We start from the raw sequence: 26,576 nt of genomic DNA on the forward strand, positions 1-26,576 counted from the left end.
ATTGTATTGTTATTTTAAATACAATGTTTTGATTATTAATTTTTAATAACTACGGTTTTGTATAACAACTCTCTCTATCTTGTTGTAAAATTGTGTATTTATTCTTTAGATTGCTAATGCTCATTATTATGAAATGACGATAAATGATATAATCTATTGAAATCTTGTATGTATTAAACAAGATGTTTAGCTTTGGGAAGAGGCTTATTGTTTTTTTATTAAATGAAATCATATGAGTGATTAATTGGTTTTTTTTCTTATGACGCATATATGATTGGGAAAAGTTCATTAGTTTATCGTATTATGATTATTTGGAAGACATGAGTCCACATGAATGGACAATTATGTGATCGATAAACTGCAAAGATAGTAATGTTGAAAGTTGAAATAAAAAGAGTAAATAAAATGTCTACTTTGTGAGGCATTCCACAATTTCATATCCTAAAATTTCCACTACAATGAGTTCATATCCTTGCACAAAATGCCCAATCTCTATCAGAAACACCACAACTCAATTCCCTCATCCAAGAATACCAACATCTACAAAACATCCAAAATCCCTCATCTCTCGTATTTCACTCTCCAGTAGTTCATCTCAGAGTGACCAAAAAACAAGAACAAGCAGTATAAATTCTGAGGATAACTTTCCGACCATGTCAGAAATCATGGAGGCATCGAGATCCCAAAATCTTGATCTTCAGCTGAAAACATTAGGGCCCTTTTTCAGAATCACAGCGAAGAGCATAAAAACCCAAAGAGACCTTGGAAAAGCTGAGGGTTTGATAAGGGTTTGGTTTCAAGGTAAAATTCTACATTTAGACTCAATCAGACTTCAGAGAGAGACTCTGGGGATGGAAAAATCAATATTTGGGATTGGATTGTTTATTGGAGCAGTCGCAATTAGGCATGGTTATGACTCTGGTTGTAAAAAAGCTGAATTGCTCGCCATTTATGATACTGAGCTTTACCACACCAAGGTTATTCATCAATTTTCCCTCCTTCTGGGTTAATTATCATGCAATTGTTTACCCTGTTTTTGGATTGCAATTTCTCTTGTTGTTAATTGTTAACTCCGGCTTCATTATGTCAACAAGAGGAGGGTGGGAGTTAATTCCCCTTTTTTCACTTAGCTACCAAAGCCTTTCGTCTGAGACACAGTTCAAATATGTAACATGTCAATGTATTGCACTCTTATCACTAGACAATAGGCTTTTCTACTGCAAGCATTCACACCTACTGATTTTTACTTTCTAATTCGAGTAGAAGAGTGGATTCTGATTACAAATTGGACATTTCTCTTTGATTGTAACAGCTTGTGAAATTCTACACAAGGATTGGCTTCAAGACGGTTCACCAAGTTAGTGGTGAATCACTTGGAGATGTTGGTCACATGTTAGTCTGGGGAGGCGTAGGAACTCGAATGGATGCAGGCATTGAACATCTTCTTGTAAAATGGTGCACCAGATTTAAACCAAAGAGTTGATTTTTACTTCAATCCTTCAACGACCTCGACTTTAACTCAGTTGTTTGGCTACGTACACTAAATATACTTATATACTTTAGTATATGTTTGATATCATATATGGGCTGATTTTTTTTTTTTTTCTTCCTGCTCTCCTTAGTTAATGAACCAAAATGGTAGTGATTGAATTTTATTTTGGAAATAGTTTTTGAAATAATTAATTTCGAGTTTGGTTTTCAAAGAACATCTTCGTAAACAAGTACATACTTAAGTTCATCTACCATCATTTTATTTCAGATTTATTTAAATAATAAGTATCTACCAACAATATAAAGAATTATTTCACGTCAATATGTTCTAAGTATGTTGTATGAAGTTGCTTGTCTGATTTTGTATATGACAATTGATTATAACTATCTTTATCTAAAAGTTTTAAAAAATATTAAGCCATCTAGCATACCTTAAAATAGTGAAATTTATTTTCAGTAACCTCTTGTAATACTGTTTTACTTTTGGCCTTGTTAACAAACATTAATAATGTTAGACGCACGCTAGAAAATTTCTAGCCCTTATCCATCTTTAAATAAATCAAATTTATGGGTACATAATTACAATTAGAAAGCACTGAAATATGTAACGTAGAAAATTAAAGATTCATTGCTTATCACCATTATTGTGTCTGTTTATCTTTTAAATGACTTGTTGAAAAAGACAAAATGAGTGTTGATGTTTGAAGGTTTATGTTAAATCTAACTATTGTAAATTGTTGGGATAATAATAGAAGAACATGTGTCAAATTTGGAGTTATTTGATGGACTAATTTTGAAGCAAAAAAACTTTGTTGGTGAAATTTGTACACAAGATTGGTTAGGTTGGTGGTCACTTTTGGTGATTTATCAGAATTTATAATCAAAACAATAACAATTCATCTAAATTTGGCCATAAATTCCTGGTTTCGTCCATCAATTTGATTTTCGTCTAGATTTATGACAAAGATTTGGCGATTAGTCAAATTTATCTGGAAATTTTATCGATTCTTGATGCCAAAAGAAGTTGTGTCCATCGTTAAAATTTTACGTACCTCATGGTGGCCATAAGGTTATTTTTGCAAATATTTTTTCTTAAAGAGGTTAAAACTTAAATGGTGACATTGAAAGAGCCTATTTCGCACAAGTCTTAAGGCCCACTAATATTGGGCCCACACTGTATCCTCGACCCGAATATCTGGTTTACATAAGCTTCCATTGTAGGCTGTCATCACCATTTATGAGTCCCAGCTTTAGCCAAGTTATCTTCTTACCCTAATGTCGTCTCGTCGAGAGGGTCGCGATTCCGACTCGAAACGTCATCGTTCCCGGTTCGATCAAGAACCCAGGTAATCGATTATATTTTCTTGAAATAATTGGGAACCTTATGAATTTTTTAATAGCTTTCGAATGATTTAGGGTTCGAATAAAATTCATTATTAGAAGAGCTGAGGAAAAAGGAACAGTTGGCGGGATTTTGTAATGTTGAACTTTTAGGATTTCTCGGGTCTGTGAAGTTTTCTGTTTTTCTTTTCTGTATCGGCGTTAAAATGAAAATTAGTTACGTGACATTGGGGTTTCTGTAGGACTGAATTTATACGAGTACTGCTGAGAGGAGGAAAAATAGTGGGTTGAGAATGAAAGAACCATTTGGTCTTCGAGATTTTAAGCTTTTTCGACATAAATGAACGGGTTGTTATATTAAAAAGTACTGGAGTAACATAAGAAACCATTTTTGGTTTTGAGAGTTAAAGAGTTGTGTCTTCAACTGCTTCACAACTGGAAACAGTAAATTGTGTCGTGTGAAATTGGATTTCTGTTTATTGCACACCTTTTGCTTCATTTGGAATATAACTCAATTTGTAAATGATGTGGATTTTGCGTATACAAATCGTGTGCTAATATTCTGTATCATGTTTGTTCTTTCTAGTCCAAAGAGATCAAGGAGACAAAGTAGACAAGAAACTGAGAGGCCACCTACCACACACAATTTAGATAGTGAAAACAATTCAGAACGGGATTTAAAACACCATCGCCGTCTGCAAGATGATGTGCCTCTTGATGCTCCGTCAGTGCAAGATTCGAAGTCAGAAAGAACTCCAAGGAAACCATCTGAGAATGTAGCAGTTAAAGATGATGGGATCAAAGAGTCTTCTGATCTCAATGAAGGATCTCGCCATCGATCATCCAAACACTCTACAAATCCATCAGTAATACCTCGTTCTACCTCATTTTTTCAGGTTTCCGTGTTGTGTATACTAACTTCATTTGCTATTGTGTCAGTTTGTGTTAGATTATGCCTTTGACTACTGGTGTGGTAATTTTGGTGACCTGGCTCTTTGGAGGAGTTTGTTTCTACTTTATTGAAGCATGCGAATATACTTGATGATAGTTCCTTTGTTCATTCATGTGCACAATTAGGATAACATTACTGTTAATTAGTGGGGAGGGATGAGAATGGAATTCAACTTAGCAAGAGAACAAATGAAACCAAAATTTTTATTTGAATAAATTTTAGGTTCTAATTGTCAGAAAATGAATAAATGAATTTCAGATTTTTGAATTTCAGTAGACGAGAATAGATTTTCCACGGACAAGTGCATTGATTTAAGTTAATCTACTTTTTTTTCTTATATTGTGGCTGATGTTGTGGGATTCTTGTTCAGCCTGTTGACTTCCAAGTAGATCCATGTATATAACCATGTTAGACTTGCCTGTGCATATCTTATAACAGCACGATGAGCGTGGTAGTGCTGGGCAAGTTGATAGAAGCTTCAGGCATAAGGCAGCAACTGGTGAGTTTCCACATATTATTCTTGCATTTTGATGAGAACCTGCCATTTTTCTTTCCTGAGTAGCAAAAGCAAGGATCAGACCATTGTGTGACGTCTAACTTGACTTACCTGTGATCAGAATCTGTCTGTAATGAGAGAACCCTCCTTTTCTTTGCTTGGTGCCTAGGCCAACTTGTTATTGGTACATTATCTAGCTTTTTTCCTTGCTAATGCTGGTGTATGGGCCAACTTGTGTGCACCTCAACTATTACACCGGGCCAACATAGGTACCATGTAATTCCTCAAGTAAGAGGACTCAAACCCCAGTCTCCAATGTTCGCATCAACTTCATTGGTCGTTAGACTACACTTCTCGGTGCAAGTATGTTAGATACTTATTCTACTATGTATAAACATATGATGCTCTTAAGTTTTGAGAAGTAGAAAATGCTTGAGAGCAAAGTCAGCTAAACATATCTAGAGAAGAAAACAGTATTTCCTACCTGCATATTATGACCTGTGTATTTAGTGTTCAAGATTTAGTTACTATCTTTTGTTTCCCCCTGAAGAGCGAGGATGGTGGAAAGATGCGAAAGAGACATCGAACAGAGCCACAACAAATGATAAGCAGATGAATGACGAGAAGAGCAAAGTTTCAGGCAGGCAAAATGATGTTTGGCACCATGACAGGTACTTTGAAGTAAAGGAAGATCCTAAACCACCTGTGAAGAAAAGGTCATTTAGGGAGGAAAAGATTCCAGTGGATACTGAAAAAGTTGAGAAAGCTGCAACGGAGCTTGTTAAGCCTAATCCTTCTCACCCTGAAGTAGATGGCGGAAGAAGGAATGAAAGAACTGACCACATGTCACGCCATCCTGGTAGATATGAGAGACCATTTACTGGTGAGAGGTATGCAAACAGGGGTCAAACATGGAGGGGCAAATTTCCATCAAGAGACAGGTACCACGGCAATAGTGATCACAGGGGGAGAGACAGATTCAGTTCAAGGCAAGGACCTAATCCAAGTAAGGTGGTTGAAAAGTGGAAACACGATCTTTATGATGAGGCAAACAAGAATCCAACTCCGAAGAATGAAGAAGATCAAATAGCAAAAATCGAAGCACTATTGTCTTCATAGGTCTTGCAGTTAAGTGAAGTGGTAGTTCCTGTTTCTTTGTTTGTCGAAAAAGGTAGGTGGGGTTATTACTGATGATCAAAGTTATTGCTGTACAATCCTCTCGATTTTGATTTAAGGCAATGCTATTTTGTATCTGTTGTTTGGATTTGTGTTTGGGGAAATGTGATTTTAGTTGTGGACTTGCAGAAAGCTTCTCAAAAATGCTGGGTTGTTAGTTGTGTGCTCTGTGAACATTTATAGTGTATTAGTAATGGGCACCAAGGTTTGACTACAGCATGGACTCGTCCCTCATTTTCGGGTTCTTCTGGAATTATTGAATTCATCTTTTGTAACGATGTCCGCCACAAAATTGCATGCAACATCATCATCTTTATACTTAAATTTCCGTTCATGCCTAAATGACATGGGGAAATGTTTCATCTCTTTGGGGTCTCATTATATTCTCCCATTATTTGTCCATGTATTCTCCAGCTTGATTTCTGTGTGAACTATTGAATTCAGTGGCTAGTATTTGACATTATGAACCAAAATTCCTCCAGAACTTAAAAAGAAAATTTATGCTTGTGAAATGTGGTGATTTAAAATTGCATACATCTCAAATCATAGGTGCAGACCAACATCAGTAGCCTAGCTTAAAATGAAAATTTATGCTTGTGAAATGTGGTGATTTAAAATTGCATACATCTCAAATCATAGGTGCAGACCAACATCAGTAGCCTAGCTTAAAATGAAAATTTATGCTTGTGAAATGTGGTGATTTAAAATTGCATACATCTCAAATCATAGGTGCAGACCAACATCACTAGCCTAGCTTATGATGTCTTCTAATTTCATGATTGTGCACACTATTTTCTGAACACACATCTCCTTGAGCAATTTCTTGTACACGTCCATGCCTCTGAAGTGCGATTTCTAATTTTAAAAAATTACATTCCTAATTTGAGAAAAGGAAAAGATATATATATTAGAAAGATAGCTCGTCATATATCTCCCTTCAGCCTGTGATGCATCATTCACTCCTCCATTAAGACCTTTCCACAAAAGCCTTCTGAAAAGTGAGATCCAACTTAGTTCAACCACAACCACAGATTGGCAGGGACTAACAGCAACTTGATGCCAATACTGAAAGCGATATAGATCCTGTAGATAGAGCTGCTAATCCTCTCTCCTTTTAACATAGAATTCTGCAGAAAAAGTTTGGTCACCGTTACATTCTGTATGCATCAATATTGTACATGGGTTTCCCTATTGTCTTCTTTAAATAATACTGATCAAGATAACAAGAGGAATAGACTTCTTTTATAGCTGAATTTGGTTCAAATTTCTGCAAACTAATATCACTTGCAAATGTACTAAAGCCTGATCAAGTGGGGGGCCTTGATTGAAAATTAGATCTAATTTAAGAACCTAGAACATACCTTTAACTCTACTGCCTACGAATATCCTCGATGTCTGTTAGAGGAGCTGCATTGCTGATAGAGCGTTTATCTGGAAGATTAACCACCAATTGACCACAGGCACCACTTATATCTTGGCCCATCTCCTTGCGAACAGTTGTGCGAATATCATAGATATCCCTTAATATTTTCTGAAACCTGGCGACTTTCTGATTTGTACTGGTAATGAATTGACTTAATGATCCAATTGGATTAAAAGGTATGAGATTCACAACCTGTGAAAGAAAAACAATATTTTGATGTAAATGCAAACACACTTGAAAAATTCTCTGTGAGTAAAAGATGAAATGAACTGTTTAGATATAGGTCGTAAGACCCCCACTGTCTGATGGCTGATCGACATAGACTCTCTCTCTCTCTTTCTCCTCGTTTTTATCTTTTCCCTCCAAGTAAATGTTTTTTAGTTTGGAAACATCCAGGGATGCAACCTAAATGTGTTAAGAAGAAATTAACTCGCATATGTACTCACAGCCCACATTTTTAGGGTGGGATTTACATTAACTGCTTAAAACTCACCACTTGAAATGCTTCTAGCAGTTTCCCAAGCTGATGCGCGTGTTGCTCCTCATCATTTACTCCATCAAGCATAATATATTCGATAAAGATCTTTTGCTGGCTAAAATAAGGGAAAAATAAGATCTTTCAGCAACTTATACTGGTCATCATGGACATTAAAGATAATTTATGTGCCTCAACTTATTCCACTCTTTCCATCTTATAACTGTTCACAAATGTATAATAGCATTCTATTTATACTTTAATTTATTGAACTTTCAAAAGTTTTAATAACTCGACATAATTAGGGCTCCATTTGAAGACATGGCTTTACAATGAGCTGCCAAAATTTTAAATTTCCAATGAACTTGTCATTACTGCAATCTGAATAAAGTTTGAAGTCCAAATTTACTTTAATATAAATAAATGGACAAAAATTAAGGTTATGAAATTTGAAATACATAGGGTTAAAATCCCTATCTGATGGGCCTTAAATAAACTTAAACCTTGATTATCGACTAAAAACACTGATGTCATCTATCTGAGTTCAAAACTATGATAGTTGCTACGACCACTTATTATATAATACACAAGTTAATATCTTAATCTCCATGCAAGTCAAATGGCACAATTTAAAATGGGAAAAAGACAGTGAATGCTATATAACTATAACAGGGCAATGGCAACACCTTTTCTTTTGATATTCTTGCAGTGCATTCATGAGTTTTTCCAAAGGAAAAGCTCTTGCTGCTGGCATTATCTGACAACGGATATCTTGCACCGGTGCATGCAAAGAGACTGCCAAGTTCAAATTTGGGATGTCATTGTGGAGCTTATTAATGGCATGAATTATTCCAACCTACAAAACAGTTAACCAATTATTTACTGTTCATGTGATCTATATAATAAAAGCATGCAACGAAAGAGCTAATTGTGAGAAAGCAGACTCCTGATATGAAAAATTTTATTACATAAAATACCACAAGTACATAAAAATGAGTGTGCATCAAGAAGTCAAGGTGAGCAACCATATAGCATATTGTAATATGAAAGAAATAGACATCAATAGGTCGCTCATACCGTTGAGACTGTAATTTTTCTAGGAGAGATCTGAAATGGAGATGCAGTCATCACTCGTATGGCATCCACCAGGGAAGAGTAGTTGTTCAACGGTTCTCCCATTCCCTGTGCATCAGTTGGATGATAATGCAACAAAAATGAACACTCAAGAATGAGCGGATGGAAACAAACCAAATACTTAAAATGAAATTATAAAGTAGACAACAAGAATGCATCCAAAATTCTTAATTACTCTGATGGATGAATTCAAATCAGAAAATCCTTCTACAAGGACTGGAAGAAGTTTAGCTATATCCTCAGTTTCCAGCTTGAAACTTTGATACTTCACATCTCTTTTCTCTCCAACAGATTCTCCCAAACTTCATTAGCGAATTTGCAACTCTGATGTATTATATTCCAGCTTACACCATTCTACCAAGAAACTTTACCTATTCCTTTTTCGTCCATCCAATAAATCCTAACCTACTTTCAGGAGAAAGCTTTTCACCTCTGTCAATCCACATATTTGATTAATACTACTACTTTTGCTGCTACAAATTTAATGCGAGATTTTTTCAACTGCACTAGTCACATTTCAACAATTAGTTTATTAACTTTTCTTAGTCCATAAAATAATCTGCACAAGCATTTACTCTTAAACTTGCTGTAGCAAAAAGTTGATCAATTTTTATCGAGATGGAGGAAGAAACTTGTACTTCAGTAATTTGGGAAATTACACAGACAAGTTTAAGAACCTTGACAAATTGTAACAAGTTTGAGAGCTTTTTTGGAGCTCATAAGTCAACTGATTAAAAAGCGAAACAATGAAAGGCCTAAAGAACATAGAACCAGGTGCCTTCAAAATCCAGATCCACCACTAACTAGACAACAAATACCATGGAGAAAAGTAAAATCGTACAAAGGAAAAAACGATACCATGAAAACAATATTACGGATGGTTGATAAACGAGAGGCATGCACCAACTGTTCAACTATCTCTCCAGAAGACAGGTTATTTTTGAACCCCATGGTTCCTGTAGCACAGAATGTACAGCCCATTTTGCATCCAACCTTTAAGAAAAGAGCGTCTGGTCAACATAAAACGTCTTTCAGATCAGAACATCAAATACTTAGGCATGCCATAGGGATAATTGGAAGGATTACGCAGGGTATGTTGTTGCTGTTGCCGAAAGGATAAAACAGTTTGCAGCTAATATACAAGCAACTCAGCCATTACTAGATATAAGTTAATAAAATGACATACCTGAGAGGATACACACAAGGTTGATCTTGGTCCTCCAGGACGAGGCTTTCCATTTAATTTCCCCAAGCTGGAGTCATATCTCATAATAACAGACTCCACAAATGCTCCATTCTAGTATTTAAAATCGTCAATGAGATATGATTGTAAACCAACAAGTTCAGGTTAAAATACTATAAAGCACCACCTTTTTTCTTAATATGTATATCAGAAACATCTAAAGCACATAAAAAGGGCACACCGACACCTCAAACCTACTATTAGAACAATAACACAAATTCCAAAATTTGGGAAACAATCAAAATCTAACACACCGCCACTCCTGTTAAATAGCAATTTGTGAAGGATTTTGAGTATGAATTTAACCTGAAGCTTGATAAGGAGCTTGGTGGTAACCCCGTCGTTTGACTCGAAGACAGAGTGGACAACAGAAGTTGAAGCTTTGAACTTGGCACGAAGCAAAGTGTAAGCCGACGAGGGCAAAGATGGAATATCTTCCCAATTGCAATCTGGATTCTGTATTACATACCTATTCATGCACATACACACAACAATTATGAGCAGAAAAAAGAACTTTTTCATCATCTAAAGAAACTAGAACAAGAGTGGAAACTAACTTCCAAATAAGAGGGATGAAGCGATTGTTGATTCCGGCTTTGTCGAATTCTGCCCTAATCACTGAAGAATCGAATACTGATTTCAACGCCATTGAACCTTCACTTCACTTTTTCTTGCCCTAACTGGAGCAACGACGGCCGATGTTCTAACGGCGACGTTTGCAATCGGCAAAAACACTAGGTATAGTTTTGCAAAATTGAATTTGGGAAAAGGTCCAAAATTTTCTTGTAATTGCAAATTATACCCTTGCAATGCAAAGATCATTTAATTCAAAAATTGAATCAAAAGAGAGAACTTAAAATTTAAAACATAAATGGTATTACACTTATTAGAGAAAATTATATTAAAAGAGAAAATAGTAAATTTTGTCGGAGAAAGTAGTGAAAATGGTGTAAGATTTTATGAAGTTTCTTTTTTCTTTGAAACTCACAAAGAAGACAACACTGGATATGTGAATTTTGTTAGCTACGTATAGTCCAAGTTAATACATTTTTAAAAATACACTCATTAGTTTAGAGTAAATGATCAAAAGTGAACATCTTGTTATACAATAAGTACAATTCAACCAAACTGAATATATTTATTAGATTCCTTACTAGATCATACATAAGCCTTTTTCAAATAAATACACCTCATAATTCTATTGCTTGCCGTTTGTTTTCAGTTAACGGAATCAAAATGTGCTACATTAAGTGGTTGTGACTCGACAACATATTAATGTTCATGATTATGAATTAAGACTTTAGAGAGAATATAAGAGAGATTATTAAAAAAAAGTTTAAAACTGGCTTATTTTCACTAGCAAAGTCATATCTATTGTTGTTTATGGCATAAACGTAATGTAATTTTTTTTTCTCAGTTTCAACACGTGTAATGTTATATTTACTACTCACATCAGTTTCAACACGTGTAATGATTATACTTACTACTTTTCCAAGCTTAAATACGCGTAACTATTACTACTACTCCTCAAAAGATGTCACCTTCAACGTATTGAAAACAAGGGAAAATGCTCAAATATGCCATTGAACTTTCAGAAAAGGCTTATTTACGCTATCAGTTAAAAGTTTGACTCATTTATGCCTTTACCGTTAAAGAAAAGGCTCATTCATGCCATTATATTTTAACGATGGTTTTGCAAAATCATATTTGACAAGTGAACAATTATGGAAGGTGTTTGCTGACGTGAAATTCAAAAGGACGAAAATGACTTGCAGTAGATGCCGTCAGGTTGGACACAATAGAAAGACATGTTCAAATTATCCTGTGCAAAAACAATGATTTCGTAATGTTAAATTTGTTATTATGTTGTTTTGAATGTTATAAACACATTTTGTTTCATTGAGTGGAGTAGTTATCACTGACATTTATGGTATTCATATAATATTTCATACAGTTTTCATTCAATTTTCATATATATATATATCATTTGTTTATGTTACATATGTCAAAGTACAATATGACATTCATATAATCTTATATAAATTGAACTATACTGCCATTCATATAATCTTCAGGTTGTATTCATACAATGTTCATATATATCATTTGTTTCTGTTGCATATGTCAAAGTTCAGTATGTCATTCATAATCATACAATGTTTATACATTATAAATATAAACATTACTGTCCTGCCATTCATAAAGTGTTCTATATGTTATTCATACAATGTTCATACAATATTCATACAATGTTTATATATATATATCATTGATTTCTGTTACAAATATCAAAATCAATATGGCATTCATAATTCATACAATGTTTATACATTAAAAATATACATTGAACTATACTGCCAATTATAAACTATAATGATACATGCATTGTTAAGTTAGTTTATATAAAGTTGCAATCTACTTCAAACAAAATTCATACATAAATAATTGTAACATCGATACATTATAGACCATTCAAAAGATATCCCACCATATAATAGACCATTACGATCCTTTCCCTTGAGACTAGATAGAACTTCATCAATCCTTACAAAAGCATCATCGTCCTTCTTCATAACATATTTGACAGGTAGGATTTTAACCTGCAATTTAATCACACAACGCTTTAGCCAGATGATCTATCAAACTTTCAAATGAGCATATAAATGCAGTCAAATAATATTCCAATTGGATATGTTTCATCTTGTCAGATGAGAAATTCAATATATAGAGAGTGTCTATAACACTGAGATTGTGGGAAAACAAAATTTTGTACTATTAAAAAAAAATTCATACACCAATGATACATGTTTCATACACATTTCATTCACTAAAAAAATAAACTTCAGACTTCATGTACGCTATACAGAACATACTGTTTCTTTTTAAAAAAAATTTACAAATTGTATTACAGATAATACAGTTAATAAAAAAATTTAACAATGTTTTAAATGTAAAAAAAGACAAATCTAAATAAAATCAACAATTCATAATTAAAAGAAACAAATCATAACTAAAAACTAACCCGACGAATTTCACTTTCCACCATGTTTAATTAAAATTGACACAAAGTTATCCATCAGAACTGAAATATGCAGCTATGAAAATAATCTTGAATTCTTGGGGGGGGGGGGAATGAATTATATGTTGAAAGAAATTTCAAAATAATAGAGAAATTTTGGAATGAAGAATAATTGTAATGCTAATAATTTATCTAGCTTTAATTTAACTCAATAAAAAGGTAAACTCTTCAAATTCTCAGGCATGCAACATTCAATAAATGCACTGTCAAAAGCAACTTAATAAATGTTGTCAGAATTCTTAATCATTAATAAATGGGGAGAGGTTGAGTGTATTGGGGGGAGATAAAAAAATATTGGTTGATATGGGGTGGGTAGTTATTGGATAACCATATAATATGAAATTAATTAAAATTAAATTCCTAATTTTTTGATTTTGTTTTTTAAAAGGTAACTATATAATATGAAGTTTAATTAATATTTAATAAATAATAATTTATTATTTATATTAAAAACATTAAAAGGCAATTGATTAATCAGTAATAATTTAAAAGATTTTGTTGATAAAAGGTAAGTGAATAAATAAAACTAATTATTTAAACATAATAATTATCAGTTATATAATAAAATAAATTTTTTTATTAATATATTATTAGTTAATGTGCTATAACTTGATAATAATATGCTATAAATAGTTTATTTTTAAATATATGTTTTTTAATTAATATATTATTAATTGATGTGCTATAAGATGATAATAATATGCTATAAGTAATTTATTTTTAAAAAGTATGATTACAAGTTGATATTTATCCTCTTAAATATGTGTAGGATGTTAATTTTCAAAAACTAACCAAATGTGTTCTTAAAGTTAAGCACAAGGCTAATGGCATGGTTGAGATACATAAGGCTCGATTAGTTGCTAAGAAATATATATAACAAAAATAATATCGATTAAGATGAGACTCGATTAAATAAGAGGCTAAAACACGCAATTTAATGTAGTAAAAAAGCACATATAAAAACCAAAAACAACTTAACCAAGCACCATCCAAACAATTGTTGTACTATTGTTTGTTTAGGGTACAACAATTATCATTGTACTTGGACCGTGATATGTTGGTCTTCAATTTATGCTTGCTTATGATATAAACATATTTTTATGGGCTATAAATTCAAATTTTCGCATCACATTTATCCAAAAAAATATGCTCGGACTTGACTTTAATTTAAGGAAATTTTGTTTCACTAGGCATAAATTTGATTTTTAACAAGCAAATATTAAAGATTAATCTACTAGGCATATTTTCTCATTATTCATGCATGCAAATTACAATCTAACAAGTAATAAATACCATAAGAAGCATTTAAATACGAGCTCGAATTGTACGTTCCAAGCCAACAAGTGGCGTGGTTACAAACTTCCCAAGTATTACATCTTCCTCCAATGCCTGTATCGTCTCTGAAGAAAGGCAAATCTCAAGAATCATACTCCCTTCTTCTTGTCCAGGTGACACTGTTATTTTCCCCTCTAGCATGTTTCCAATGCCACTTCTATGGGTAATCGGTTTTCCCCATCCAAAATCATACTTGTAAAATCAAATCGGGAAGAGTTGTTCAGCATGAAGTAATTGCTTGGCAAATAATCCAATTTTACTACATTCATCCAACTCTCGTACACGCACTTCAAATTTTCATGATCATGGGAAGCAATCGCCTTGTTAATTTGTAAAGCGGCCCATCCAACTCCGTGCTCGAGCAGCTCTCCTGTCTTGATTGTTGTGGTAGCAGGGTAAATTGCATTCCCAAAGAAGTTCCGTCCACTACCACATAATTGTTTGAGCAGACATCTTCTAGCTCTGTTACTTTCACTGCAAAACAAGGTTGGGAGATAGCCTCTTGATTTTAGATTCCATTGAGTGGGAAGAAATCGCATACCCACATAAGGATCTGCACAATGTCACTGACTCTAATACCATGTGCGGTTGCATTGCATGGTTGAGTTGAGAACCATAATTATTACAGTTTATGAAGAAAGAAGTGGTGTCGTCTTTGGTTGTGTCAAGGCGGCCACGGAATGGAGGGAAAAAAGCTAAAGCTCGAGATAGTGAAATACGGAACTGGTTTTAGTTTTTGCCCCCAAAAGATAGTACTAACTTTGAAAACAATGTAGCTTCTCAATTCTCAAAAAAGAAAAAGAAACAAGCAGCATCCCTTAAACACACAAGTAAACACCTCTATGGTGCATTATTCTATTGATAAAGAAGCTTGCAAATCTAACAAGAACTACCATAAAAAACAGTTAAATACGAGATCGAATTGTTGGTTCCACAGCAACCATTGGTGTAGTGTTCACAAACTCCCCAAATATTATGTCTTCCTCCAATGCTTGTATTGTCTCTGAAGAAAGGCAAATTTCAACAATCATGCTCCCTTCTCCTAGCCCAGGTGACACTGTTATCTTCCCATCTAACAGGTTCCCCACCCCACCTCTATGTGCAATCGGCTTTCCCCAACCAAAATCATACTTATAAAAATTGAATTGCGGAGAGCCGTTCAGCATAAAGTAATTGCTTGGCAAATCCCCCAATTTTGTTACCTCAGGTTCGTTCATCCAATTCTCGTATATGCACTTCAACTTTTCATGATCATGGGTAGCAATCGTCTTATTAATTTGTAAAGCAGCCCATCCAAATCCGTGCTCCAGCAGCTCTCCCGTCTTGATAGTTGTGGGTGCAGGGTAAATTGCATTCCCAAAGAACCCTTCAGGTAATGGAGGATTCAGTCTTTTCCTCATGTCAATGGATACCTCAAAAGTAGTTTCTTCGCTGTGATCAAGACGACGACAGCGTATCACCGATTGCCAAAGGTGAGCCAGTACAGCTTGAAGTGAAGAAATCTTGGTGGTGTTCATTTGATGATTGGCCTTTGCTTTTAGCTTGGACACATTTTCTCTGCTAAAGTGAAATACCTTTTCTCGCAGCGCTGGTGGAGTGAATTTATCACCTGCATTGATTCTTTCATTTGGTACATAAATGCGATCAGAGGAATGGTCCATTTTGAAAGGAAATTTACGTTTTAAATAAGGAATTTTTGAGATGACATTACAACCCCGAGATATCTCAGCCCAAGAATTGTAAAAATGCCAATAGGATGATCCATCAACTAATGCGTGATTGGCTGCGCAGCCAATGAAAATGCCATCCACAAGCTCTGTTACTTGCACAGCTAAAAATGGTTGGGAGGTAGCCTCTGTGTTTTGGACTCCAGTTAGTGGGAAGAAATCGTTTACCACATGAGGAACCAAATTTGATTCCATTATGTCGCCAACTGTAACACCATCAGCTATCGCATGGTTGAATTGCACACCGACGTTGTTACAGTTGACGAAGAAACAAGTGGTTCCACTCTTCTCTTCTTGGGCTGCCTCAAGGCGGCCGCAGAATGGAGGGAAGAAATCTAAAGTTCGAGATAGTGATACTCTAAGATGATCAATTAATGTAGTAGTATTTGTTGATTTTGATAAATCTCTTACTTGTTCAAATGTAGGCATGGGATACAGGAGTCCACTTTGCCCATATTCAATTTGAAGCTCATAAATGTCCCATGGTGTCAACTCAATAATTTTACAATTATCTGGACTTCTTCCAGAAGATTTAATTGTGCATGTTGAAATGATGGATACCTTGGAGGCCATACCTTGGATCTTCAAATTTAGTGAGCAAGAAGGTATTTACTTAGTTTATTACTAAAGCTCTCATGGTGTCAAAAATCTATCAATCTTTGTATTTAATGGCTTCAATATTATTTGTACGCTATACTAAAAATAAATATTCAATAATATTTGTTTATATTAAAAAATTCATAAATAATTTTACACTTAATTCTTAATTTATTCTTATCATTAATTATTATATTTTTTAAGATATTATATTCTATATAATTAAAAATCAATATAATAAAATTATCATTCTATTTATAGTTTTTTAATAAATATGTCAAGGTTAGTTGTTGACTTATTACCTTGAGAAATATTAATGTTTACTTATTTGATTGAGATATTGTAATTACAATAATGTATTTATTTTGTAAAATGCAATAATCAATAATGTGTTGAACTGATAGTTAAATAGTAGCCAGTTAAAAAATGACAAAAAGTCTCATATTATGGGTTAATTAGAGGGTGGATTCCATATATGGCTTTGGCAATCCTTCTTCTTTTGAGCTAGCTTTTGGAGTGTGAGTTAGGCCTAAGACCTAATTTCACCTCGATCAAATTATAATAATCTGATCCAGCAGCATCGGTTTAAAAATCTAAAACCGGTAATAATCTAACCGGTTAATTGATTGAGTGCATAAAAATATTACTCCTTGATATTTGTGTTAACAATATTTGTATTAATTATACATAAATTATTTATAATGCTTTGTTTGATTTGATATATTAAAATTAGTATATATTATACACAAATATTCATTTACGTAAATATTCTTAATAATATAGAAATCATCATCTCCAATATATAAACTTATAAGTACTCAAATTGATACAAAATAAAGTTGAGTAACATTTTGAGATATTAATATTATTTAAAATTAATTGATTAGTTGGTTAAGTATTTCAGTAATTGTGCGTATCAAGAAAATGGATCTTAATGTTAATAACGTGTTAATATTGTTAGGACCGAAAATAAGTAGGTGTAAACACGGAAGCTAGCAAAGCAAACCTCAAAAGACCATGAGTAAGAAGACAACGAAAAATATACCAAAAGACACAAAAATTTAACGTGGTTCGGTCAATCGACCTACGTCCACAAAGGAGATGAGCAATCCATTATAAATATGAGAGTACAAAATACAGAGGGAAACAACCTCAACCAATTCACTCGGAGTACATGGGAGGTTCACACAAGTGATAACGTATCAAGCTTGTGACCCACAAATTCTCCCCCTAACCAAAACTCTCAAAGCCTTTAAGACTACATTGTGAATGCTGATTAAGTTAGAAGGAACATTCCTCTATTTATAGAGTCCTAAACCTTTTCCTACAAGAAAAGAATTAGTCAATTCAAAACATTTTCCTAAAAGGAAAACTTATTTATGGTAAGAAATTTAGGGCAAATAAAACCCAACAAATCTCCCCCTTGGCCTGAATTTCTAACAAAATAAATTTGTCCAACCTTCTTGACTTAATCTTCAACAACTTGCTTCTCCTCTCCATAATCTCCTTTACAAAATTTATGTCTCAACACAGAGAACCTCTCTGAAACAATTTCTCCAACAAAATATTCATTATTGTCAAAAAGGTTGTGGCTAGAACTACACCCGCCAAGATGAACACCTCTTTCTAACCTGGTTCAATAATCGATTATCGAACCACTAAACCTGACTCCATCATTGAATCTGGCTCTGATACCACTTGTTAGGACCGAAAATAAGCAGGTGTAAACGCGGAAACTAGCAAAGCAAACCTCAAAAGACCATGAGTAAGAAGACAACAAGAAAAGGATTAGTCAGTAATTGTGCGTATCAAGAAAATGGATCTTAATGTTAATAACGTGTTAATATTATATCTCTTAAATGATGCGTTTGGTTCACCTACCTCGATATATATCATAACATATTCATGCATATAAACTTTTAAATTATGCAGTTTACAATTATTTTTTCTTACTTTACAAGTGTGGGATCGGTGGTGCTATTTTAAAATTCAAATAATACTATTGAAAGTCAACCCTAAAACTATTACACAAACCGATCATGTTTCCTTTTAAATTTTGATCCATCCATCATAACTCTAATGATTTCGATTTTCAAATTATAATTTTGGTGGTAAGTTGACAGTAAATTGGTGAATGGTTACTGTGGCAGTGCAAGGACATTTTTAAACTATAAAAATCATTCAAATCTTTCTCTTATAAAATTAATCTACCACGTTTATTATAAAATTTTACATGATAACATAAATTAATATTTTATGTCATATATATACATACAAGCCTTCGCAAATAAAATTAAATCATATCTTACATCCACCCACTGATCCATAATTGTATTTTTTGTGAAAGGGGAATAATTATTTTTGGAATAAACGCAGAAAAAATAGTAAAACAACATAAGAATTGAACCGTGATAGATAATGAAAGAGGGAAAAAGAAAGAAGAAAAATCTGGTAAAGGATTGCATGACTTTATTATGTGGTAACTAGTTCTCTTATAAAAATTCACTTGCAACTTCATATTGAAGTATATTCATCTTGTAACTATCATAATTTACATATTTCTCGACAAAAGAAGATGAATATGCATGAAATTTTAAAAAATACGAATAAATAAAATAGTAAGAATTTTTGAGTCATAATAATATATGATATGATAATAATGATTCATAGTTGAATGATTCTTTTTGAGATATTTACTCGTTGATTTTGACATACAGCTTGCTTGTTGGGATGTAGGATTAGTCAATTTGGGAACTGGTTGATCTTTTAAAAGCAAAACTATTAGAACCTAATGGGTTCTTAAAGTTAAGCACAAGGCTAATGGCGTGATTGAGTTATATAAGGCAAACCAACAATTGTTGTACTATTGCTTGTTTAGGGTACAACAATTATCACTGTACTTGGACCGTGATATGCTGGTCTTTAATTTATGCTTGTGTATGATAAATCACTTATATTTTTATGGGATACAAATTCAATTTTTTTATCCAAAATTATGCTCGGAATTGACTTCAATTTCATAAAGAAGTTTTGTTCCACTAAGCATAAATTTGATTTTTAAAGGACAAAAATTAAAGACCAATCATTTAAAGAGTAAAACGTGCTATTTATTTGAAAATAATAGATTTCCTATACCTGAAAAGTTCGACGCAATGTATTTCTTTTCAATATACATATGATTGCAATGATACTCTGTCCTGAGATAGAAGAAGCCAGCAATATATTTCTACATAGTAATATTTTCTCATTATTCATGCAAGCAAATTACAATCTAACAAGTAATAAATACTATAAGAAGCATTTAAATACGAGTTCGAATTGTACGTTCCAAGCCAACAAGTGGCGTGGTTACAAACTTCCCAAATATTACATCTTCCTCCAATGCCTGTATCGTCTCTGAAGAAAGGCAAATCTCAAGAATCATACTCCCTTCTTCTTGTCCAGGTGACACTGTTATTTTCCCCTCTAGCATGTTTCCAATGCCACTTCTATGGGTAATCGGTTTTCCCCATCCAAAATCATACTTGTAAAAATCAAATCGGGGAGAGTTGTTCAGCATAAAGTAATTGCTTGGCAAATCGCCCAATTTTACTACCTCAGGGTCATTCATCCAACTCTCGTATATGCACTTCAACTTTTCTTGATCATGGAGAGCAATCGTCTCATTGATTTGTAAAGCGGCCCATCCAAATTCGTGCTCGAGTAGCTCTCCTGTCTTGATGGTTACGGTAGCAGGGCAAATTGCATTTCCAAAGAACCCTTCGGGTAAAGGAGGATTCAATCTTTCCCTCATGTCAATGGATACCTCAAAGGTAGTTTCTTCACTAAGATCAAGATGACGACAACGTATGACGGATCTCCAAACGTGAGCCAGTACAGCTTGAAGAGACGAAATTTTTGTGGTGTTCATTTCAAGATTGGCCTTTGCTTTTAACTTGGCTACACTTTCTTTGGTAAAGTGAAATACCCTTTCTCGTAGCATCGGTGGAGGAATGAATCTATGACCTGCATTGAATCTTTCATTTGGTATAGAAATGCGATCAGAGAAATGATTAATATTGAAAGGGAATTGACGTTTCAAAAAAGGAATTTTCGAGATGACATTAAAACCTCGAGATATCTCAGTCCAAGAATTGTAAAAATGCCAAAAAGAAGTTCCGTTGACTACCACATGATTGTTTGAGCAGCCAATGAATACACCATCCTCAAGCTCTGTTACTTGCACTGCAAAACAGGGCTGGGAGGTAGCCTCTAGATTTTGGACCCCATTTAATGGGAAGAAATCGCGTACCACGTAAGGATTGTAATCTGACTCCACAATGTCACTGACTCTAATACCATGTGCGGTTGCATGGTTGAGTTGAGCACCATCATTGTTACAGTTTATAAAGAAAGAAGTGGTGCCATTCTTCTCGTTTTTGGTTGTGCCAAGGCGGCCACAAATGGAGGGAAGAAATCTAAAGCTCGAGATAGTGAAACTCTAAGATGATCAATTAAGGAACTGGTGTTGGTTGTTTTTAGTATATCTCTCACTTGTTCAAATGTAGGCATGAGGAAGAGGAGTCCAGTTTGAAAGTAGTCAATTTGAAGCTCAAGAATGTCCCATGGTGTCAACTCAATAATCTTACAATTATCTGTATGGTGCTGACTTTTTCCCTCAGCTTTAACCGTCCATTTTGAAATGATGGATACCTTGGAAGACATAGCTTTCGATCACCTGTCACACACCTTATTATATGTTGAAGATTGAAAGATATAAAAATGAAAGTGACAAATATATTTTTTTAAAGGAAAGGGATTAAGAACAAGTTTGATGATACAAATTATGATTAAAAGATTGTTAATCAAGGATAAGGTATTAGGCAACTGATGTAACGTTTGCCTATCCATGTTACTTTCACCATCAAATCACATAATTTAGGCACACCTACACAACCTAATCCATGTTAACGGGCTGTAAGGCTCAAATTCAGTTCTTCCGTTCATCTTACGAAATCTGACATAAAAAGTTGTAAACCCAAAAAAAAAAAAAACTCTGCATTTAGTAGGATAAATAATTTTGGCTAACTATTGTATCAGTAACCTAAACCAGACTAACAACATGAGTTGTAGTGTAGTGGTAGAAATATTTTGTACTCGACCAAAGTCTCGGATTCGAGTCCAGGGTATGAAGAAAATTCTGTTGGGAAAGCTACCCGAATGGATCCTGCAGAGCGCGATTCAAATTTAGCAGGAGCTCGCCGGAAAACCCCAAAAAAAACTAATTGAGACTAATTACGACTTCACAATTACTTGAAACAGCGGTCAAGTGATGTAATCTAATTCAAAAATCTGAATGATCAAAATTAAAGAAATAAATTCTTCAAAGAAATTTGAAAGCATAAGAGAAAGAAATGCAAAAGTAGTATTGATGAGGCAATAAATAGAAGAAAGATATGATTATACCTCTGTATTGGGTAAATCTGAAGTTAAATCAGTGTGCTCAGCGGCGGAACAGCTTAATAACCGGAAAAGTTGCCGGAATCGGGACCTGAATTGGTAACCTCGCCGTAATTAAGAATCAGCAACTGTTGGTGATGGAGAAATGGAATTACTATTGGGTTTTATTGACAGCTCTCTTAATTTGGCAATATAACCCCGGGCCTCCCCGGCCCGTTGTATGCGTGTCCGGTACAAACGTAAATTTTTTTCCGAGGAAAATAAAACGATTTTTTAAATTTCTTTTATTTATTTGATAAAAAATCAAATATTAGTGTTTGATACTTGATAAATAATTCAAATTTATTAAATCACTAATTAGTAATGTATTATGTTCATTGTTATGAATTGGATACACAACTATTATAAATTTTGTTATCTCTTATTATTGATGCATACATCCAACCTTGTTCAACTATCAAATATTATTGTTGATACATAAACACTAATGCTTTATACTAAAATCAGAACTTTGTCCGTATAACTATGAATAAAGTTATGTATCAGATGTTGTGATTTATTTCATGTTGTTAAGTATCTGCAGGGCAAATTGCATTTCCAAAGAACCCTTCAGGTAAAGGAGGATTCAATCTTTCCCTCATGTCAATGGATACCTTGGAAGCCATAGCTTTGGGTTAGCATTGTGGGAAGGAGAAAACACAATCAATATGGAATGTCACTTATGAAACTTGTTTTTTTCTTCTAAAACGAGGGCTTTAAGCTAATATATTTAATGTATGATTGTTGAAAAAGACTCTTTGCAAGTAGATTGTGTAGCTATTGGCAACTCATTAATAGCTAAAATGAAATAGGATTTATATAGAGATTTAATAAAACATATGATGCAAAAATAAGCAAATATTTGCCCCAAAAGATAGTACCAACTTTGAAAACAATGTAGCTTCTCAAATACAAGCAGCCCTGAGACACCAAGATAAACAGATAAAGATGCTTGGCTTATTTAAACAATGTAGCTTCTCAAATATTTTCTCCTTATTCATGCATTAAGATAAAACATAAAAAGCTGTTAAATACGAGCTCGAATCGTTGGTTCCACAGCAAGCATTGGTGTAGTGTTCACAAACTCCCCAAATATTATGTCTTCCTCCAATGCTTGTATTGTCTCTGAAGAAAGGCAAATTTCAAGAATAATGCTCCCTTCTTCTACTCCAGGTGACACTGTTATTTTACCATCTAACATGTTTCCCTCACCACTTCTATGTGCAATTGGCTTTCCCCAACCAAAATCATACTTGAAAAAATTGAATCGCGGAGAGTTATGCAGCATGAAGTAATTGCTAGGCAATTCATCCAATTTTTGTATCTCAGGGTCCTTCATCCAATTCTCGTATATGCACTTCAACTTTTCATGGTCATGGGAAGCAATCGACTCATTAATTTGCAAAGCAGCCCATCCAAATCCGTGCTCCAGCAGCTCTCCCGTTTTGATCGTTACGGTAACAGGGTAAATTGCATTCCCAAAGTACCCTTCTGGTAATGGAGGATTCACTTTCTCCCTCATGTTGATGGATACCTCAAAAGTTGTTTCTTCGTTGTGATCGAGACGACGACAACGTATCACGGATCGCCAAACGTGAGCCAACACAGCTTGAAGAGAAGAAATCTTTGTGGTGTTCATTTCATGATTGGCCTTTGCTTTTAACTTGTAGATATTTTCTTTGGTGAAGTGAAATACCTTTTCTCGCAGCATTTGTAGTGCTGGTGGAATGAATTTATCACCTGAATTGATTCTTTCATTCGGTATAGAAATACGATTAGGGTAGAAACCATCAATTTCGAAAGGGAATTCACGTTTCAAAAAGGGGATTTTTGAGATGATTTTAGAACCGCGAGATAACTCAGCCCAAGAATTGTAAAAATTCCAAAAAGAAGTTCCGTCAACAACCACGTGATTGTTCGTGCAGCCAATGAATATGCCATCCACAAGCTCTGTTACTTGCACAGCCAAACAGGGTAATTGGGAGGTAGCCTCTTGGTTTTGTACACCATTCAATGAGAAAAAATCACGAACCACGTGAGGAACGCAATTTGATTCAATGATGTCGCGTATTGTAACACCATGAGCTATGGCATGGCTGAATAGAACGCCAGCATTGTTACAATTAATGACGAAAGAAGTAGTTCCACTCTGTTCTGTGATTGCCTCAAGGCGGCCACAGAATGGAGGGTAGAAATCTAAAGCTCGAGATAGTGAAACTCTAAGATGATCAATTAATGTAGTAGTATTTGTTGATTTTGATACATCTCTTACTTGTTCCAATGTAGGCATGGGATAGAGGAGTCCACTTTGCGCATAGTCAATTTGAAGTGCAAGAATGTCCCATGGTGTCAACTCAATAATCTCACAGTTATCTGTATGGTGCTGACTTGTTCCAGCAGCTTTAACAGTCCATGTTGAAATGATGGATACCTTGGAGGCCATAGATTTCAATGACCTTAGAGTTCTACAAATTAGATGTGGTAAGAAAACTTATTAGATTGTGCTAATCTTGACCATTTAAACATTAATATGGCAAGTGACTTAAAATCATGTAGATTTGAAGTTACAATTTATATCTAAAAGAGCAAATCATAGTTAATAAACAAGGTATCACGATGTTGTAAGACGCCTCATTAATAAATTGCATATATTTATACTTTTTTCATGAATAAATTTTTGGGGTTATATATTATTACAAACTTTCAAATAAATTTAATTTTATAAAGATTCACTAGTCAACTAGTTATTATTGAATATAAGTATTCCTTCCACATGATGTGTACAATCTTTTCAAGTCGAGCATGATTTTTTGTTTGCAATATTAAAATGATGAGTGCCTGACTTCATAAACTTATGAGTCGAGCTTTATATTTTTTAAAAAATGAAATCACAATTTGAAATTCAAAATTCTAGTTTTTGGTGAAAATAAAATTTGGAATTTTTTGCCAACTTCACGAACAAACGTTGATTTTAAATCAGAAGTTGATATAGAGGTCCCAAATTCAATGGTCAAACACCTTTTTAGCGTTTGGACATGATTTGAAATCAGATTGTTTTAAGTTAAAATTTTATTTAAACATGTCATTTGAATTTCTTAAGTTAAATTTTTTTCCTCGTAAACATAAAATGCCCACAATTGTGAAAACTATCAAAATCTCCTCAATTCTTACGTAATCTTACCAATTGAGTCAATCATAACTCGTAAAACAAGATCTTAGAATATCCTAATAAGACACCACATTCACTACAACAAAAAGATAATTTAGATATGTAGAGAATAGCAGAAGAAAAGTATAATTGAAAATACCTTTTGTTAGCCCAAGATCGTTAATTAAAATCGAAAGATTCAACTAAAGAACATAAAACTAGAAATGAGAACTTTTTTGTGGAAGAAGACTTCTTTTCTTTGAGTTGTTTTTGTGTTGTATACAAATGTCTAGTATCACCCCTATTTATACTTGTATAGGGATGCTTCTAGAAATTATTTTGGATACATCTACAAGAAATATTTAGATTTCCTGAATCTCTAACTATGTAACAAAAAAATCTAGATATTTCTATATTGTACTAAATATCTAAGATATATTTTGTACCTCCAAAAATTTTAATTTTCCACAATTTACTGGCAATAATAAATATATTTATTCATAACCAACACTCTATATAAATATCACTAAAAACTTTATACTCTAGATGCAATGACATTAATTGATCATCACCGCTAAATGTTTTTGCGACAACAAATATTACCCTAAACAGAAAAACGATGAACACTAATAAGTCTCTCTTTTGTTGTAGCATATACTATCTTTGTGATTTGTCCCCGTTTATATCATACAACTAATAAATTTATATTTTAAGAATCAAACAAAAAAAATTAGGGTGATTTTACCTGAGAAGTGGGATGTATTAACCTTCCATGATGAGTTGCTTGTTGGTGACTCCTCCCTCCTTGAGTTTTTAGATGTTTAGCTATGTAAGTTTTGGTGTTGAATGGGTTTGGCTAACAATTAAATATAGATATGGTTGAAGTTTTTTCATTGATATGGATGAGAATAGTCACCAAAGTTGATTAAAGGGAAATTGTCAAACGAGTGTAATAGTATATTCAAAAAACAACAATGTTATTAATATTATTTAGTTTGAAAGATAAATTAGTACATTATAATCATTTTGAAAGAGAAGATAGCTATGCACATACATCAGATCGATCATTTTATATATAAATAAAATAGACCCTTTTTGTTATATAATTGTCAAAACTACACTTCCACCATTTATACAAACTCCATTGGAGTATAATATGAACATATGCTTTGAGTATGAAAACTTAACTTCTCATTATTGAAGATGAAAGCCTTTATATACAAGACTAAACTAATGCAGAAAAACAGAAAACTAACTAACACTTCCACTAGTTGGTTATGTAACTAACTAACAAATTATACAATCAATTTAACTAACTAAGCTGACTCAGCAGCAGTTTGTTATAATTTGAAATTTATCTTAACATCCCCCCTCAAGTTGGAAGTGTACTTCTTACATCCAACTTGTTGAGAATAGCTGAATGCTTAATCCCTGTTAATGCTTTGGTTAATACGTCTGCGAGCTGATCTGAAGTGGTAACA

At 33.7% G+C, this 26,576-nt stretch overlaps 5 protein-coding genes and 2 pseudogenes across 8 annotated transcripts; 2 read left to right on the forward strand and 5 right to left on the reverse strand.

Moving 5' to 3' along the window:
* Window positions 1-351: 351 nt before the first annotated feature.
* LOC107014508 lies at window positions 352-1,603 on the forward strand. Its single transcript, XM_015214441.2, has 2 exons — window positions 352-977; window positions 1,313-1,603. Exons 1-2 carry the CDS (start codon window positions 459-461, stop codon window positions 1,481-1,483), a joined length of 690 nt encoding a protein of 229 aa, XP_015069927.1. The 5' UTR covers window positions 352-458; the 3' UTR covers window positions 1,484-1,603.
* A 1,081-nt stretch (window positions 1,604-2,684) lies between these two features.
* LOC107003689 (protein CASC3) lies at window positions 2,685-5,731 on the forward strand. Of its 2 annotated transcripts, none has more exons than XM_015202001.2 (4): window positions 2,685-2,837; window positions 3,419-3,728; window positions 4,223-4,283; window positions 4,831-5,731. In XM_015202001.2, exons 1-4 carry the CDS (start codon window positions 2,767-2,769, stop codon window positions 5,397-5,399), a joined length of 1,011 nt encoding a protein of 336 aa, XP_015057487.1. In that variant the 5' UTR covers window positions 2,685-2,766; the 3' UTR covers window positions 5,400-5,731. The 2 variants fall into 2 exon arrangements, with proteins under 2 accessions (XP_015057487.1, XP_015057491.1); XM_015202005.2 differs by having other exon boundaries at window positions 3,419-3,698.
* Window positions 5,732-5,970: 239 nt separating this feature from the next.
* Window positions 5,971-10,541, reverse strand: LOC107003682 (dual-specificity RNA methyltransferase RlmN). The gene is made up of 9 exons (XM_015201997.2): window positions 10,289-10,541; window positions 10,038-10,200; window positions 9,675-9,785; window positions 9,347-9,481; window positions 8,432-8,536; window positions 8,041-8,210; window positions 7,373-7,472; window positions 6,818-7,071; window positions 5,971-6,583 (listed from the first exon to the last, which is right to left on the reverse strand). Exons 1-8 carry the CDS (start codon window positions 10,378-10,380, stop codon window positions 6,826-6,828), a joined length of 1,122 nt encoding a protein of 373 aa, XP_015057483.1. The 5' UTR covers window positions 10,381-10,541; the 3' UTR covers window positions 5,971-6,583; window positions 6,818-6,825.
* A 3,574-nt stretch (window positions 10,542-14,115) lies between these two features.
* Window positions 14,116-14,684, reverse strand: LOC107026149 (annotated as a pseudogene).
* Window positions 14,685-14,901: 217 nt separating this feature from the next.
* On the reverse strand, window positions 14,902-16,458 carry LOC107003710 (protein ENHANCED PSEUDOMONAS SUSCEPTIBILTY 1-like). Its single transcript, XM_015202013.2, has one exon. The coding sequence runs from the start codon at window positions 16,443-16,445 to the stop codon at window positions 15,051-15,053; it is 1,395 nt and encodes a 464-aa protein (XP_015057499.1). The 5' UTR covers window positions 16,446-16,458; the 3' UTR covers window positions 14,902-15,050.
* Window positions 16,459-19,601: 3,143 nt separating this feature from the next.
* Window positions 19,602-22,138, reverse strand: LOC107003701 (annotated as a pseudogene). Its single transcript, XR_003579738.1, has 2 exons — window positions 21,915-22,138; window positions 19,602-21,186 (listed from the first exon to the last, which is right to left on the reverse strand). The product of XR_003579738.1 is annotated as a protein ENHANCED PSEUDOMONAS SUSCEPTIBILTY 1-like (transcript).
* A 694-nt stretch (window positions 22,139-22,832) lies between these two features.
* On the reverse strand, window positions 22,833-25,971 carry LOC107028310 (uncharacterized acetyltransferase At3g50280-like). Of its 2 annotated transcripts, none has more exons than XM_015229345.2 (2): window positions 25,841-25,971; window positions 22,833-24,412 (listed from the first exon to the last, which is right to left on the reverse strand). In XM_015229345.2, the coding sequence occupies exon 2, from the start codon at window positions 24,388-24,390 to the stop codon at window positions 22,975-22,977; it is 1,416 nt and encodes a 471-aa protein (XP_015084831.1). In that variant the 5' UTR covers window positions 24,391-24,412; window positions 25,841-25,971; the 3' UTR covers window positions 22,833-22,974. The 2 variants fall into 2 exon arrangements, with proteins under 2 accessions (XP_015084831.1, XP_015084828.1); XM_015229342.2 differs by lacking the exon at window positions 25,841-25,971 and adding an exon at window positions 25,256-25,365.
* Window positions 25,972-26,576: the final 605 nt, after the last annotated feature.

The sequence above is a fragment of the Solanum pennellii genome, chromosome 1, assembly GCF_001406875.1.
Source record: "Solanum pennellii chromosome 1, SPENNV200".
NCBI classification, from domain to species: Eukaryota; Viridiplantae; Streptophyta; class Magnoliopsida; order Solanales; family Solanaceae; genus Solanum; species Solanum pennellii.

Bases quoted from the DNA above. Each gene is read 5' to 3' on its own strand.
- LOC107014508 (XM_015214441.2), top strand. From the start codon at position 459: ATGAGTTCATATCCTTGCACAAAATGCCCAATCTCTATCAGAAACACC. The intron at 978-1,312 runs GTTATTCATCAA...TGATTGTAACAG, and splicing joins CTGAGCTTTACCACACCAAG to CTTGTGAAATTCTACACAAG.
- LOC107003689 (XM_015202001.2), top strand. From the start codon at position 2,767: ATGTCGTCTCGTCGAGAGGGTCGCGATTCCGACTCGAAACGTCATCGT. The intron at 2,838-3,418 runs GTAATCGATTAT...TGTTCTTTCTAG, and splicing joins CGGTTCGATCAAGAACCCAG to TCCAAAGAGATCAAGGAGAC. The intron at 3,729-4,222 runs GTTTCCGTGTTG...ATCTTATAACAG, and splicing joins GTTCTACCTCATTTTTTCAG to CACGATGAGCGTGGTAGTGC.
- LOC107003682 (XM_015201997.2), bottom strand. From the start codon at position 10,380: ATGGCGTTGAAATCAGTATTCGATTCTTCAGTGATTAGGGCAGAATTC. The intron at 9,786-10,037 runs GTTAAATTCATA...TTTAAATACTAG, and splicing joins AGCTCCTTATCAAGCTTCAG to AATGGAGCATTTGTGGAGTC. The intron at 8,211-8,431 runs GTATGAGCGACC...ACTGTTTTGTAG, and splicing joins GAAAAATTACAGTCTCAACG to GTTGGAATAATTCATGCCAT.
- LOC107003710 (XM_015202013.2), bottom strand. From the start codon at position 16,445: ATGGCCTCCAAGGTATCCATCATTTCAACATGCACAATTAAATCTTCT.
- LOC107028310 (XM_015229345.2), bottom strand. From the start codon at position 24,390: ATGGCCTCCAAGGTATCCATCATTTCAACATGGACTGTTAAAGCTGCT.